Consider the following 16,978-nt stretch of genomic DNA (forward strand, 5'->3'; position numbering starts at 1 on the left):
CAGCTCCATCATTTCCGTGCCCTTGACCCGTCGGCTTCCCCTGAGGGCCTCCCCTGTCCGGCCTACTTGTGGAACCTTGTTTTCGAGGTTTGCCAGTCCCCTGGGTGTTGCCTTCCCTTCGGACGTGGGTGTCGTACTGCCACGTGTGGGACAAATGGGTCCAGGCGTCGGCCGGTCAGTTTTCCACCTCGTCTTCACAGGTAATACGCGTGGCTTTATTTTCTTACCTTGTTTACTTACTACAAAAGGTTCTTCGGGTTTCCACGGTTTTCGTCGACAATGCCTTCTTTGTCCTTCTTTGTCCTTCTTGGTTTCAGCTCCTTGGGTGGGAGGGCATCACAGAAGCGTTTCCGATTCGTCGGGTCCTGCAGGGTTGGAGGTGTGTGACTTATGCCCCCGATTTCCGTCGTCCAGGTTCCCTCTCTATGCTCTCCGAGAACCTTTCCCTGTTGCCGTCCGTTTGTTTTCCCCGTTCGAGACCCTTCTCTTCTGGATCGTGGGAGATTCCATCATTTACTGAGCCGCACGTCGGGCGGAGGTTCGGAGCTACGGGAAGAATTGGGGTTTTACCTATGATCTCGACAGGATCCGCTGGCCTGGGCTTCACGGTTTACGCTGGCCTCGGGTCCTTCCAGAGTGTTTAGCATGCGGTCCCACGTGTCTGGCCCCATCATCTTGATTCTTCACGCTGGGGGGAATTATGTGGGTTATACACGTTCTGTGGATTTGATCTTTGGCATCAAGCGGGCATTGCTCAATGCTATGCAGTTTACCCCAATTGGTGCCCATCTGGTCGCCAAGTTTGTTCGGCAAATAGGGGGAGGTTCCTCATTCACAAGGATCTGGAGGGTAATAATGATGATCTGTTGAGCCGGATGGCATTCACCTTAATGACATGGGGTTGGATATATTCAACCTTGGCCTGCAGCAAGGTGGAACAGGTGCTGGCTGTGGTGGGGCGCTAGTCAGTTATTAACTGACGGGCGTTTGGCGGTTTTCTTGACCTTGCCAGCAGTTAAAGTTGCTGTAATGGGCTATGCCCTTGATGGAAAATTGGAAATAGGCTGTCTGTCCAGCACTTATGGTAAGGACAGGCCCCACTTCCCTCTTTTGGTGAAGTGCTCACAGTACGACTGTGACTGGTACTGGTTAAATATGTTCACCACTTCCCTCTTTTGGTTAAGTGCTCACAGTATGACTGTGACTGGTACTGGTTAAATATGTTCACATGTTATGTGTTGGAATTTAATAAAGCTGTGGCCTTGCCCTTTCCAACCTAATGGTTGTAAGTGTCTTATTTAATGGAGTGAAGGGCAAGGGTGGTGGGAAATTTTATCCCTTGGTGTTACATTAAGTGGGACCTAAGCCCATTGCGCCTCAGCAGTCAAGAGACACCGCTCGAAATAGACAGGATCCACAGATCACTAGGACCCCAATCCAGCTTACCCCAGAGATGTAATTTGCCGCAAACATTTTTTCAATGTGAAATCTGACATCATGCAGGCAGCTCGATCACAGGAATCCATTTTGTTCAACGATACCCCTGTTATGCTTTTAACAGATCTATCGAGACAGACACTGCTTATGCGGGAAGCCCTGAAACCAGTAGCAGATGCCTTACAAGCTAAGCAGATCAAATACAGGTGGGGATTCCCATTCCAACTTTCTGCATCCCAAAATGGCAAATCAGCTATCTTTCGTACCCTGGGGGACCTGGCTAACTTCTTAGGGACTTTTGAACTCCCAGATGTTCTGGAATTATAATCTGGAAAGGGCTGGCACTGTCACATGACAGTAGTCAAACCTCTTGATTGGATGCAGTTCCAGAATTTCTAAATGGTTACATGTTAGAATGACAGAGTACAATTACTAAACAACTGACCAGCTGCTAATTAAGTGATTTCCGCTGTCTTTTCTCCTTCCCTGCAAGAGTGTTTTGGGAAAATGATTGGATATCAAAATCTGGGGCAGTACTGCTGAATCCAGGACTGTAAGGTAATGCACAAGAATCACAAATTAATTGCTAATGATCAGGCAATACTCATAATGTGTATGATTAATTGTTACCACATACAGTACCTACCTACATACTACACAAACCTAGAGGACCTTGTACAATATATAAACATCTTGACATCACTTATTCCTCCAATATATTTATATAGATCTGGGGTCTCCAAACTACAGCCCATAGGCCACATCTTACTCATTACAAGATTTCATCTGGCCCCCCAATATCAGTGGCATATCCTCAATGTGTACTGACTGAGGATTAAAGACGGTAGAGGCTGCCTATGGTCTCCTGATGCAGGGAGGGACTTTAATGGGTATCCTGTGTATGAAGGGACTCTAATGTAAGGGGACACTTTGATGGGTAACCTCTTGAAAGGGGTTACTCTGATGGGGAGCCTGATGTAAGGGGGAACTCTGATGATTTGATTTTTGTTTGGCCTCCGAATATTTATGATATATACGATGTAGTCCATATACTGAAAAGATTGACGACCCCCTAGTATGGATTCTTGTTCTCATTCCCCTGTTTCTCAAATATGAGAACTCTCATACTTAATTTAGTTCTCACACCCTCTTTACACTTATGTGTGAGTTATTGTGTCAAATGAGTTGTAGTAGATTGGACCTGAACTCAAAACGTAAGGATTTGTTATGGTAGATGTAACATCTAGAAATTTCAATTGTGCCTAGGTAGTTGGTGATGTCACTACTGTACTGTTCTCATTGCTGGAGAGGAAACTGTACTTGAGGACCTGCAGTGGTAGGATCTCCCTGCTTCTGCTACCTTCATTCACCTACCTGATGCTTTTTAAAAGAAAAGTGTGGCCAAAGCTTTTTTGGTCATACTTTTCTTCTGGCACCCCTTTGACCCAGAATCAGCCAACAGCGGGCTAAATCCAGCTGTCAGCTGATGTCACAAAGCCGCTTCAAAAATAATGTCAGGATCTACCCAGATACCTAAATGGAAGCTGTCTCAGCCTTTTAGTGCATCGCTGAGATCCTGAGCCAGCTGCTTCAGTACCCTCCACAGTACTGGAGGGGCAAAGCAGAGAGCGGTGACTGACAGTCTGACTCTGCTCAGAATGGACCAAGAACTGAGCAATTAGCGTTTCTCAGTTTTTGAGTCTGCGTGGGACAGCTGCAGCATCACAGAGATGGAGCCATAGGCTTGAGTATGTGTTTGGTTTTATTTATTCACTCCCACACTTTTCCTCCTTTTAATCTTTACCCCACCAGTCATCAGATTACTAATCATCGAGGTGGGGGAGACCAGGCCGGGACCTGCCAAATGGATGACACCGGGCACTTGCCCGGTGGGCCGGGGCCGCTGGGCCGCATGTCCTTGTGGGGCCAAGGCAGCTGAGCTGCTCTTTGAGCCCCAGCCGCTCACTCTGACTCTTCGCGTTACGTTACCTGTGACCATGAAGAGGGAGGGTATCTACACGAGACACCGGACAGGAGGGGAAGTGAGTGCGGCTCCCCATGTGTGTGTCTGGATAGGAGGAGCAGCTGCATGCACAATAGAAGAATCCATCTCTTTATTTTTCCTCCTACAGCCTTTGAAAGCCTGCTTTTCATTCTGTCTCTCTTGTGGGCATTCAGAGGCTGTAAGAGAAAAATAAAGAGATGTATTCTTCTACTGTGTATGCAGCTGCTCCTCCTATCCAGCTTCTTTCTACTGTCCCCTAGTGCTCTCAGCCCCCCCCCCCCCCCCCCCGTGCTCTCAGCCCCCCCGTGCTCTCAGCCCCCCCGTGCTGTCAGGACCCCCCCTGTGCTCTCAGCCCCCAGTGCTCTCAGGCTCCCCCCATGCTCTCAGGTGCCCTCCCTGCACTCCGGGGCCCCCCAGTGATTTTCAACTCCCCCCATGCTCTCCAGCCCCTCCCAGGGCTCATCAGCCCCCCTGTACTCTCTGGGTCCCTCTAGTGCTTTCCGGTGATCTTCACCTTCCCCAATGCCTATTTTTTATCCCAGTCCAGGCCTGGGGGAGACTAACATGATGTATTGTCCTGCCAATATGAAGTTGGCTGACCCCACACAGAGACACAGCGAAGAAGAAGGCACGATAGGTCAGCAATGGGCAAAAGATCAGCTGCAGAGAGACCACAAGCAGCACTGGGGACTTTGCTCTTTACTTGTCTTTTTTTTTTTTTAGAACAACTTTCCAATTACAGGTCCTCTTTAGGACAGCCCATTAACTTTGAGTTGTCAACACATCAAACTTTACTGCAGCGCACCATTGTGTGTCTCTCAAGCTTTTTTCAGTCAGGCTTCAGGAGGTACATAAATTACCTACACCTACTGTATAGCAAGGGCATTATTCAATTTTGGTCAAAGCTGCACAGTTTGTATTTATCCACAGATGCTGCTTGCCTGCATAAGCAGTTTTTTTGTAAAGGTGAACTATGATAATTCTCAGATTGTTAACCTCCCTGGCGGTATGATTATTTCGGATTTTAGGTGCTGAAAGCGGTACAATTATTTTGCATGGAAATTTGGCGTTTTATATTGTAGGTCTGTAAATCTTAACAATAACACACTTAAATCTGTCCAAACCAGAGTCTAGTAGATATCCCGGGTATGATAAAGTTTGAAACACAAAAACATAAATTATAATATAATAAATAAAAATAAATAATTAAAAAAATTTTTAAAAAATAGTAATAAAATAAATTTCCCCACAATTCACTATCGCTCAATTCTGCAAGTGTTCTAATTTACTATCGCTGTTTTCTAGCTGGTCTAAAGCCACTTTTGACGTAAAGGGACACTTTTTGGTTGCTATGGACAATCTCCAGTTTCCAGGCAGAAAGAACAGTATATATCACATAAAACTGCATGCAGGGCATGGGCCAGAGCACTGGGGACAAAAGGGATGTGAAATCATTTCATACAGTACTGTAATCTGTAAGATTACAGTACTGTATGTGTTATGATTTTGACATTTTTTTGAATTTGCCGCCAGGCTCCGCCCCCGTGCGTCGCGCCGCTCGCAGGGAACGGAGCCTGGCACGGAGAGGCTTCGGAGGAGGACGGAGTCCTCGGACACTGCGGGGGACATCGCAGGATCCCGGGGACAAGGTAAGTAACGCCGCCCCAGGATCCTGCAATGCGATCCCGAGTGTGGCTCGGGGTTACCGCTAATGGTACTGAATTTTAACCCCGAGCCACACTCGGGAATACCGCCAGGGAGGCTAATTTATCCCCCATTATTCTGCATCCGGAATAAATAAAAGTGACATTTGATGTGTCCTCAGGTTCCTCTCTGGGGGAATTTGTCAGAGCCGGGAACAAGCTGCTGAAATCCTCCGTGGACCCCAAAGTGTTCGGCCTGTAAGAGGAGACGTCTGGAGGAACCAAGATGGCAGAAGGCTTCTGATGGATTCTGGAATCTTCCTGGAATGTCACTGCAGTTTTGTGCCTTTGTACTCTGTTCCTGTATCTGTGAGCGATACCAAAGTTAGATGTGCCGAGTTTGCTATTTAGGTAATAATAACTGTTCGCACTATTTACAGGTCATTGTTTTTTTACTATTCTGTGTAATACTTTGATGCAGTAATGTTTAAAGAAATAAACCTTTTCAAGTTTCCATTGTCTGTATTTCTAATAAATTAAAGGGGATCCCCTCTAACTGAAAAACCTCTCAGTGTAGTAATGGGGGTCCAGTTCTTCTAGGTTCATCACAGTCTCCACAATAACCATGGATGTGTCCTTGGCCTGCTGTGTATGTTTTTTTAGACATGGCAGTGGTCTCCAAGCTGCCACTTGTGGCCCTTTCACTATCTTTATCCGGCCCTTAGGGGCACTATCCCTCCCACTCATCCAAGGCACAATTCCTTCTGCTTACAGCAACAGTTGGGCATGATTTCTCCTATTAAATATTATTAAGTGTGGGGAAGTATTCCTACCATTGACACCAAGAATGTGGCACTATTTATTCCTTCCACTGACCAATAATGGGGCAGTATCCCTCCTGCTGACAGCAATGATGGGGACCAAATCTTTCCACTGACACCAATGATGGGGCACTATTCCTCCAATTGACACCAAGGATGGTCAAAATTCCTTCCATAGACACCAATGATCTGGCACTATTCCTTCAACTGACTCTAATGATAGGGACTATTCCTTCCACTGACACGAATGATGGGGTGCTATTCCTTCCACTGACACCAACAAAGGGGCACTATTCCTCCGACTGATATCAAGGATGTTGCACTATTCCTTCCACTGACACCATTGATGGGGCACTTGTCCTCCCACTGACACCAATGAACTGAGCTCCAGAGACACCTTCCTCCTGACACACCTGTGCTCCAATGATGGGTGGGGCACTATTGATCTTTTATTAAAAAGAATCAAGCAACCAATTTTATACAAAAGTAAAAAACAAAACCATAGTACAAAACTTCAACAGAAATCCAAGGAATACACATCCATGTTCAGAATATATACAATATATACATAATCCACTACCAAAATTATTTACATAAAGCAGCAGAGAGGGCCTGTCATGAACAGGTGTGACCAGAACCATGTGATCTGCGACAGAGGACACCAAAACGTATATAAGTGAAAATATATTAATTTATTAAGGGAAGTGAGTAATATATAACAACCAACTCCAATATGACACAGTGCAATAACCAACCACAGACAGATACCCACAAATAACAATAAACAGATAAGTGCAATAAATGGGAAATACCAGGATCATAAACAATAGCCAGGCCAGGGTCATACACAGCAGATCAGCAGGGAATGTTCCAGAGACGTAAACGTAAGCCAGGCCAAGGTCATACACAGGGAAGTCAGTAGATGGGGTATGGAACACAGGACAGGGAGAGGATGGATGGGTCAGACTGCAGGCAGGGATGCAAGGTAACAGGTGGGACAGGATAGGGTCCGAGACAAGGAGACAGGTTCAGGTTCAGGTTCAGGTTCAGGTTCAGGGCACAGGATCAGGGCACAGGATCAGGGCACAGGATCAGGGCACAGGATCAGGGCACAGGATCAGATCGCTAGCAGGTCAGGAGGCAATGAAGAAGTCAAGGCAAACATGTGAATGTTTGCCGGGTATTTATAGGCTTGTGATTGGCCTCAAGTGACACCTGATTGCAAGAGGTACTGTCTGCTCCACACTGCCAGGATCCATCCGCTGGTGGACGCCAGTACTGCGGCCCAAAGATGATATACTATTAACAGGGAAAAGCTCTCCTGACAGTTCCAAACTGCCAGGAGACACCTGCTGGTGGACCTCAGTACTGCATGCCAAATAACAGGTATTACCAGCGGATGGAACATTTCCTGACAGGGCCTAAGAGGCACAACCCATCACCTTTGTACGCAGCCATTTATCAAAAACTAATCCAAAAAATAATAATCTAGGGTGATAAGAGACAGACAGCCACACCCGGGAAAGAGACTCCTGGCAGTCAGGGAGGCTTGAAACCCCTCCACGCCTTCAACCAAGCCCCCTGACCCTGTTTGTCTCTCTCAAGTACCTGAATTTTCTCCACCTCATGCAAAATGTCATACACCACCACCTGAACAGGAAGGATTTTATGCCGAATGCTGACCTGACACCGTGCGTTCCAGGTGAAATAACGTACTACTAGGCTAACTAGAAAAAGTGTATCTAATTAAAAAACACCACCAGTATTGAATGCTCCATACACCCACTCAGCATAACCCATCTTGGAGAGGAAAGGAACACCGAGGGCCTGCCCCACCTGTTTGTACACCTCTATGTTAAAAGGGCAATGAAGCAGAAAATGGTCCATAGTCTCCTCCTCACCTGCACACTCCTCCCGAGGACAGCTACGATCCATCCCACTGCGGAATTTCAAATTGCCCCGAACATAGGGTCTCCCATGGAAGCACAACCAGGCCAGATCCCTAAATTTAGGGGGTACTCTGTCCAAATTAATAAGTCTTAACCCTGCCCTCAAAACTGGGCCTGGGCAATCCCTTAAGGCCAGTGGGTCATGAAAGACTTCGCTCAAGACTCGACTCATAAGGACTTTCCTCGGAACCGATCTGAGATCTTCAGCCGACAATCGCCACTGCCGTAGTAACTTCAGGCACGGAGCGACATAGGCTGGTAGCTGACCACGATGACCCCTGAGATTCTTCACTTGGCCACCTTCTTCCCAAAGTCGCAGAAAAGGCCTAAACCAAGATCTAAAAATGCCTACCCATCCAGGAGGTTCCACTGCAAGCATATTACCAATGTTAAACTTAAGAAAAAGCAGTGAAAAGAAAAGAACTGGGTTGACCATACCTAAGCCACCCTCCCTCCTGAATAGATAGGTGACATTCCTCTTGATGGGGTTCAGTCTGTTCCCCCACAACATCTGGAAGAACACACTACTGACCCTAGCATAGAGAGACACTGGCAAGATGCAGACAAAGCTGACATACAAGAAGATCGGAATCAGGTAAGTCTTAATCAGATCAACCCTTTCCCTCATAGATAACTTCCATCTCTTCCAGCTAACCACCTTATTATTGGCAATTTCCAGTCTGCCTTCCTAGTTTTTGAGGCCATAATCGCCAGGTCCAAATTCAATGCCTAGAATCTTAATTCTTTCCTGGGGCACTGGAAAGGTGTCCGGGAGATCAAACCCCTCACCTTCCTTTCCCATCCAGAAAACTTCAGTCTTTTCCTGATTGATCTTGGAGCCTGATGCTTCAGAATACCGTGATGTCAGAGAGACCACCTCCTCTGCTTCATCTGCCCCGGTGACAATCACCGACACATCGTCCGCATAGGCAACAACCCTCAAAGGCGGCTCACCCGGGAGCCCCACTGGCACCCCACACAACATGGCGCTCTCTAGCCTCCTGATGAAAGGGTCGATTGCAAACACATAGAGCAGGGGACAACCTTGACGCACTCCAGAGCCAACCTCAAAGGACTGCCCAACCCAACCATTAACAAGAGGAAAGCTTTCTGCCCCCTTATACAAGACTTTCAACCAATCAACAAAACCACCCGGCAGACCGTACTTACTAAGGAGCAACCATAGGTACTCATGGTTAACACGATCAAAAGCCTTTGCCTAATCCAATGTCAGCAAATACTTTCCCCAGCCTGCAGCCCTGCATCGCTCCAAGGCCTCCCGGACAGCTAAAACCGCTGTGAAGGTGCTTCTACCCTTGACTGAACAGTGCTGATGGCGAGAAAGCAAAGACTCTGCTACTGACGATAGGCGCCAGAAAAATATCTTTGCCAGTATCTTTCTATCGACATTAAGAAGGCTGATGGGGCGCCAATTCTCAATCATCGAAGGATCTTTACCCTTTGAAAGAAGAATCACAGCCGAGTGCCTCATGGAAGGGGGAAGTACCCCCTCTGCAAGGCAACTGTTAAAAACCTCTACCAAATGTGGGGCCAGAATAGGCTTAAAAGCTTTGTAAAACTCAGCCGTCAAGCCATCCGGTCCAGGTGACTTTTTGATGGCAAGCTGTTCAATTGCCCTCATCACCTCTTCAACTGTGATCTCCTCTGTCAAATTCATCAATGGGACATCTTCATCATTTAGACCTGGAGTAGAGTCCAAAAAGCTTTCCATCTTGTCACGGTCAAGCTCTTTCCTCCCAAGAAGGTCAGCATAAAAGGACCTCACAACCTCCAGAATCCCTGACCTGGACTTTGTCAAGGAACCTGTACTATCCTTAAGGCCAATGACCGTTTTAACAGCTACACCTTGTTTGCAGTTCTGGTAAGGGTCAGGCGAGTGGTACTTCCCATAGTCCCTCTCCAGAACCAAAGAGGCATGCCGGTCATATTGACACTTCCTGAGAAGGAGTTTCACTTCGGAGATTGCCCCAGGATCTCCTCCTCTCGAGACAAGAATATCCAGCTTCCTCCGTAAACGTTGGTAGGTCATGTATTTATTAAACTGCTTTCTATTGGCTAGGCCCCTGAAGAATCCAGCGATCCTCTTATTGGTCAGCTCCCACCACTCAGCCTTGCTGCTACAAAAGTCCAGGATGGTCACCTGTGCCTGAAAGAATTCCTCAAAGGATTGTCTAACATGTTCTTCCTTGAGTAGAGTCAAATTCAATCTCCAGATGCCCTTACCCCTCTGAGGGGCGTCTGAAGCATTCAGGACCACAGATAGCATACAGTGATCAGAGAACTCTACTGCCTGCACCACTGGGGGTGAGAAAGCAGAGGTCTCCTTCAAAAAAAAACTATCTATTCTACTCTGACTTTTACCTCGATGAAAGGTAAACCCGGTGTCATCTGGGAGGTGCTTAATGTGCACATCCACAAGACCAGCATCCCTAACCATACTATTTAAAAAAACGCTATCATATCCCAGCCTGTCCTTGAAGTCCTTCCTGTCCTTGGGCCTAGTTACTGTATTAAAGTCACCTCCAAAGACCACTTGCCGGGATGTAAAAAGAAATGGCTTGATCCTTGTAAAAAGGCATTTCCTGTCCCACCTGGTGTGCGGCCCATAAACATTAATTAGGCGCAGGTCCTGCCCTCCCACAAGGACGTCTAAGACCATACATCTCCCAATCTCCACCTCAATAACCCGCCGGACAGTTACCATGACGGTTTTAAACAAAACCGCCCCCCGCCGTAAGGCTCGGCCGCAAGAGACCAGTAAGATGGACCATACCTCCACTCTCTCTTGGCCATATGAATATCTGCCAAGGAGGTGAGCCTAGTCTCTTGCAAAAATAAAATTTCAGCATCTAATTGGCTGAACAAAAAGAAGGCCATAGAACGAGCTCTTACTGACTTAATGCTGGCGACATTTATTGTCACCACTTTTAACGGAGGGGGAACCGCCATTTGGGTTATTGGGTGGATTGCTTCTTAGCTCCCCTCTGCTGCTCATCACCAGATGCCTCTCTCTTTCTTGAGGCCGCCTCAAACTCCATTTCGGAATCAGAACTTCGCTCCGAAGAAGCTCCAGATGAAGAAATATCCCAATTAGAGGACCTATAACGGTTGGAGACAGGCACTGGAGCCTGTTCTGTCCTCACCACCTGCTTCTTCCGCTTCCCAACCTTCCTTCTCTCCTCCAGGTACTGCAGGTCAGCTTCAGAGATGCCCTCATCTCTTACTTTTTCCTGTGAAGTCTTTACAGAAGACTTCTTTACAGAGGAAGAAGCGACCTTTTTAGTACCCACTACCACTCCTGGTGGGGGGGGTGCTCCCTTTGAATCAGACTTAGGAGGGGTAGACTCCTATGGGGGAACTGACTCGGGGGGGCACAGACTTGGAAGGTTCTGACACAAGAGGAGGGGATACAGTAGGCTGGGGGGACACAGAGACAGATACAGAAGGAATACTTACAGACACAGGAGGGGTGGCCACAGGAACTGGAGAGGGATCCTGAGCAGGACCAGGGGAGTGAGTCACCGCAGAGGAGGATGGTACACCAGGGGCATCACCCTCCATCCCGTCCAGCCTTGACAAGTCATCTATTACCTCCTTCACCATATTGTGCCAGGCTTCAGGACATCTGCTGTAGGGGTGGCCAAGGCGCAGGCACAGGTTGCATCTGATCATCTCGGTGCAGTCCTTAGCCATATGACCCTGACCCCGACACACTGAACATATCAAGGCTGAACAGGAGGAACTCAAATGCCCCTTTTCTCCACAGCGGTGACACAGCTTCGGCTGACCAGGGTAAAAAATAGTCATCCTATCCCTCCCTATAAAAGCCGAGGAGGGCAGGTGACGGACAACATTCCCATCCCTGGCCAACCTCACTGTTACTGACCAACCCCCAGTCCAGATGTTACGCTCATCAAGGATTTTGCTGGGCTTAGTCAAAACCTCACCATAGTTCCTTAACCAGACCTCTAGGTCCCGAGCAGGAACACTCTCATTGGTGAGTATGATGGTGATCTTTTTCACCGTTGACCTTTGCGAAACCGCAACTGGGGCCAGACCTTCCCATTCAGGTCTTGACCTGCACCGAGCCTCATATCGCTCCCAGAACAGGTCAAGACCCTCTGGCCTGGTGAAACTAATGGTATAATCCCGTGTCCCAGCTACGTGTATTAGAGCATACAGATCGTTTGCCCCAAAACCCATCTCCAGAATCAAATCCACCACTGCACGCCGTGCTGGAGGGATTGCACCACCTTCCCATTTGAGAATTACCACATTTCTTCTCGGACCCCCAGCAGAAGCCAGAGACCCAAGACCAGATCCCGGGGTGCCCAAAGTGGTAGGCTGCAGGGGGAAACCCCGCTTGGGGGCGGAGCTACCAGGTGCAGAGCGTACCACCTGAGCAAACGTGGGTTTATCAGGGCCAAGGCCCCACACTGAAGTCACAGTAGTCTGTACATTACTATTATTATTCACTGCTTGAATGGAGTTGGTAGGACGGTCTATCACACTTGAACTGGGACCATTGTTCATCACACTTGTACTGAGATGATTTTTATCAGTCACACAAACATCCACATTCTCATCAGGAATAGTCACAGTTTCTTCTGCAATACCAGCTGTCTCCTGAAGCTGTGCTGTAGAGTCTTCAGCAGGTTTGGGGCAAACAGCTTTAGACTCAGCTAAAGGGGGGTTATTTGGCTCTGCTGAATCTTGTAGTTCATCTACAGGAATGTCATTTTTTAAACGCAAACTTTGCTGCACTGCAGCATCAGCAGGCACAGCATTGCTACACATAGGACTAGCAGCCTGATTGTCACTGGGCACATTGTCTGTATCAGTCACAAAAACTGTTTTATGCACCACATGGGGCTTGACGGGCTTTACCTTGTCAGGCACATTATCTGTCATGTCCTCCTCATGGAACACCAGCCGATCACCCCGCAAAGGAGACTCCATTGCTTGGATTACCCTGAGCATGCCTCCTGAGTCCTGGGAAGGCATGGGGCTGCTTACCTCTCCCTGAGGGGGCAGGGGGTCTGAACTGGGGGTCTCCTCCTCCACCTCCATCTTTGTCATCCTGGCAAACCTTCGGTCATTGCAAAATTTTTCTTTGAAGGGCCCATCTCTGCCTTCCATCATGGCCACAATGGTCTCCTGGTGTTTAACCCGGACCTTGGCCAGTTGGATCTCCGGATCCATGGATCCACGTTTCTGGCTATGTAAGCCCTCACGCTGCCTTCTCAAGCGCTTCACCTCCACTCTGAGCTTGTACAGCTTGTCTCTTTCTCTATTCAGGACCTTAATCCCGGCCACCACTCGCTCCCGGATGGCCTCTGAGCCTTCATCTTCACCAGGGGTAGAGAGATCCCCAGCCATGGCTTGTACAGAGGAAGGCATGTCACCTGATGGCCCAGGAGATGGCTGGGAGCTTCCAGCAGGAGAGGCCCTGCTGGCCTCCATGGCTTCCCCAGAAAGGGGCCAGGAGAGCTGGGAGAGGTTTCACCACCACTCCCCTCTCACACGGATCACCTGCAGCAGCTCCAGAGACAGCCTCCTCCTGACACACCTGTGCTCCAATGATGGGTGGGGCACTATTCCTTCCACTGACACAAGCGACAGTGCACTATTCCATTCACTGACACCAGCGACGGGCTCTATTTCTTCCACTGACACCAGCAACAGGGCAGTATTCCATCCACTGACACCAGCGACAGGGCAGTATTCCATTCACTGACACCAGCGACGGGGCATTTCCTCCACGAACACCAACGACGGGGCACTATTCCACTGACACCACCGATGGTGCACTATTCTTTCCACTGACACCATCGACAGGGCACTATTCCTTCCACTGACACTAATAGGGCACTATTCCTCATCCTACCGAGTACAGGCGTCCTGTAATTTTTTTAATTCCCACTAACCACCAACCTTGAGGCATTGTTACTCCCACTGAGGCTGGGTACTATATACTCCCTCTGGCCACGGTACAGCCCCCCTATAGACTGAAGGACAGTAAACTGGCCGTTTTGTTTAGAAAGTTTGGAGAGCCCGGAGATATCTCAAAGAGAGCCTGTATATTTCTATGGGTAAGGGCCCATTCCATATTGTACCTTCAGGGGGCACTGAAGGTAAAATGTGAAAAAAATACTCCTCCTGGTTTCAGTATGGTGGAGGACTCAGTCTGGTCAGAAGCTGCTTTGTATTTGGTTTAGTGTGCGAACCCCTTCAAGTACTGATCTGTTATTAGGGGGAAAACAAACATTAGCCCGCACTTGTAAAATACTTATGTAAAGAGGGAATAGCATCTTACTGATAGGTGAGACATTCCACTATTTACTGTAGAATTCCAGTTTAGATTATAGAGTTTGTTTGGGCCTAGCTATTGCCATTACTAAATGATCAATCTGCTGTGTGCACTGTAATGGACTGTGTTCCAGCAGTGGTACGGGTGACTTCCCATCTGCTGCCAGAACGAAATCAAGCCAGCCTGAATGCTTCTCCACCAGGAGAAGTCTTGTATTTTTATCAAGGCCTAGGCGGACAGGCAGTTGGGTGATGTCACACATTAGCCAATGATGAGGGGAAGCTTATGTTCATGGATAAAAATACAAGGCTTCTCCTGAATGGCTGGGAAGCATTCAGGCTGACTTCATTTAGTTCCACCAGTAGACAGGAAGTCACCGAAACATCATCGACAGGGCACTATTCCTTCCACTGACACTAATAGGGCACTATTCCTCATCCTACCGACTACAGGCGTCCTGTAATTTTTTTAATTCCCACTAACCACCAACCTTGAGGCATTGTTACTCCCACTGAGGCTGGGCACTATATACTCCCTCTGGCCACGGTACAGCCCCCCTATAGACTGAAGGACAGTAAACTGGCCGTTTTGTTTAGAAAGTTTGGAGAGCCCGGAGATATCTCAAAGAGAGCCTGTATATTTCTATGGGTAAGGGCCCATTCCATATTGTACCTTCAGGGGGCACTGAAGGTAAAATGTGAAAAAAATACTCCTCCTGGTTTCAGTATGGTGGAGGACTCAGTCTGGTCAGAAGCTGCTTTGTATTTGGTTTAGTGTGCGAACCCCTTCAAGTACTGATCTGTTATTAGGGGGAAAACAAACATTAGCCCGCACTTGTAAAATACTTATGTAAAGAGGGAATAGCATCTTACTGATAGGTGAGACATTCCACTATTTACTGTAGAATTCCAGTTTAGATTATAGAGTTTGTTTGGGCCTAGCTATTGCCATTACTAAATGATCAATCTGCTGTGTGCACTGTAATGGACTGTGTTCCAGCAGTGGTACGGGTGACTTCCCATCTGCTGCCAGAACGAAATCAAGCCAGCCTGAATGCTTCTCCACCAGGAGAAGTCTTGTATTTTTATCAAGGCCTAGGCGGACAGGCAGTTGGGTGATGTCACACATTAGCCAATGATGAGGGGAAGCTTATGTTCATGGATAAAAATACAAGGCTTCTCCTGAATGGCTGGGAAGCATTCAGGCTGACTTCATTTAGTTCCATCAGTAGACAGGAAGTCACCGAAACAGAGCAGCGACTATTGTATGTGCCTAATGCTACTACAGTATATTAAAGTGCATATATATATTAGTAGTGAAAATAGTTTATTTGGGTCAGCTTGGCCAGCACAAACTATTTGATGTCAAACAAAAACCTGGAATTCTACTTTTAGATTTCTGTTTCAATATTTTTGCCCATGGGGTCAGGAAAACTGTAGTGAGCTGTGACAGACCTAGCCAGGACAGAGGCTTTTGGAGGGGACTGAATGCCAGCCTCTTGTCTACCGATTATGGGCCCTGGCCTTTGGGGGAATGGTGCTCATTGTGAGCTGTATGCCTGGGGACCCTGGAAGTAATGTTACTTCCAGTTCAAGTCCATGTCCCCACAAAACTCTGGGAACCCCGTATGTGCCATATTATAAATAGTGACTGCTTCACAATGTTGTGTGTATATATTGTGTGTTGTCTCATGCTGCTGTGTACTATTTGCTGTGCTAGTTTGGGGTGGGGCTGTATTCCAATGTTCTATTGTGTCTGTCTGCCTTGGATATCACATGATGTGTATCTCTATGGAGGGAAGGGGGATTCCTCCAACAGCTCTCCCTGCTGATAAGACTGTGTACTGATGAGACGTTAAACACACCTGACCTGTGTGTCCATTGACATTGGACAGTTTAACCCGCCCTATTTTCCAAGGGTGGGGGGGAAGTGTTTTGAAGTAGGATCTGTATAACATGTTTTTGAATAAAGATTCATTCCTGCTTGAACCTCAAGACAGAGCATCTTGTCTCGTACTTGGGGGAGAAATATTTGTATGGGTTCCTGGTTCGGCTGATTGAAGTGTCCGGTAGCTTCCTTTGTGTTTGGGTATGGAATGTCCTAAACTGCTTTAGCCCCTTTCATACTCGGGGTGTCGTTACAACTGGTGGCAGCAATGGGATCATTCCCACAGCCCAGGACGACAGCTACAAGAGGACACATGACAATAGAAGCACATTATGAACGGCTAAAGCGCTCTATCCTCAAGGACTTACTGGAGAACCAGGGCCGCCCGGCCAACAACCGTAAGAAGAGGGACGTTATCGCAGAACTAGTCGAAATGGATAGAGCCGAAAGACCCAACATAACCGAAAGGCCCAGCGTAACAGACAGGACACCCGAAGAGGCATGGTTTGATCGGGCTGTTAAAATAAGACTGGCACATTATGGTCCTAACCCTACAGCAGAGATCATAGACCTAGTTATAGCGCCTGTGGATGCAAATTGGCTACAGCAAAGTGGTGCTGCAGCAGCAGAAGTCACAGCAGCACCAACTGAAAGGAGAGGAGAGGTACAGATACCAGCCGCCATGGAAGAGGAATTCAGAAGGAGGTTGCAAGAGATGCAGATACAGCATAGAGGACCCGTATCAGAGCAGGTCCTGCTGGGATGGTCTGATTCTATCCGATGCGAACTCTGGAAGGAAGCGCTAGCCCATGAGCAGCACCAGGGAAAAGTTCTCCCCTCCATCCATGTAAGGTACTGGTCGCAGTATGAAGTACGAATGCTGTTATTGGGGGGAACAACCGAAG

The 16,978-nt window shown here is 47.8% G+C and overlaps 1 protein-coding gene across 1 annotated transcript in view; it reads left to right on the forward strand.

Moving 5' to 3' along the window:
• The window catches only part of LOC141121389 (von Willebrand factor A domain-containing protein 5A-like), a gene marked incomplete in the record, with an annotated part of 791,688 nt that extends 786,089 nt beyond the window's left edge, over nucleotides 1-5,599 (forward strand). The window contains 1 exon segment of the mRNA XM_073611104.1: nucleotides 5,268-5,599. Within this exon segment, the coding sequence (XP_073467205.1) occupies nucleotides 5,268-5,347 (80 nt within the window).
• Nucleotides 5,600-16,978: the final 11,379 nt, after the last annotated feature.

The sequence above is a fragment of the Aquarana catesbeiana genome, linkage group LG01 (assembly GCF_042186555.1).
Source record: "Aquarana catesbeiana isolate 2022-GZ linkage group LG01, ASM4218655v1, whole genome shotgun sequence".
Lineage (NCBI taxonomy): Eukaryota > Metazoa > Chordata > Amphibia > Anura > Ranidae > Aquarana > Aquarana catesbeiana.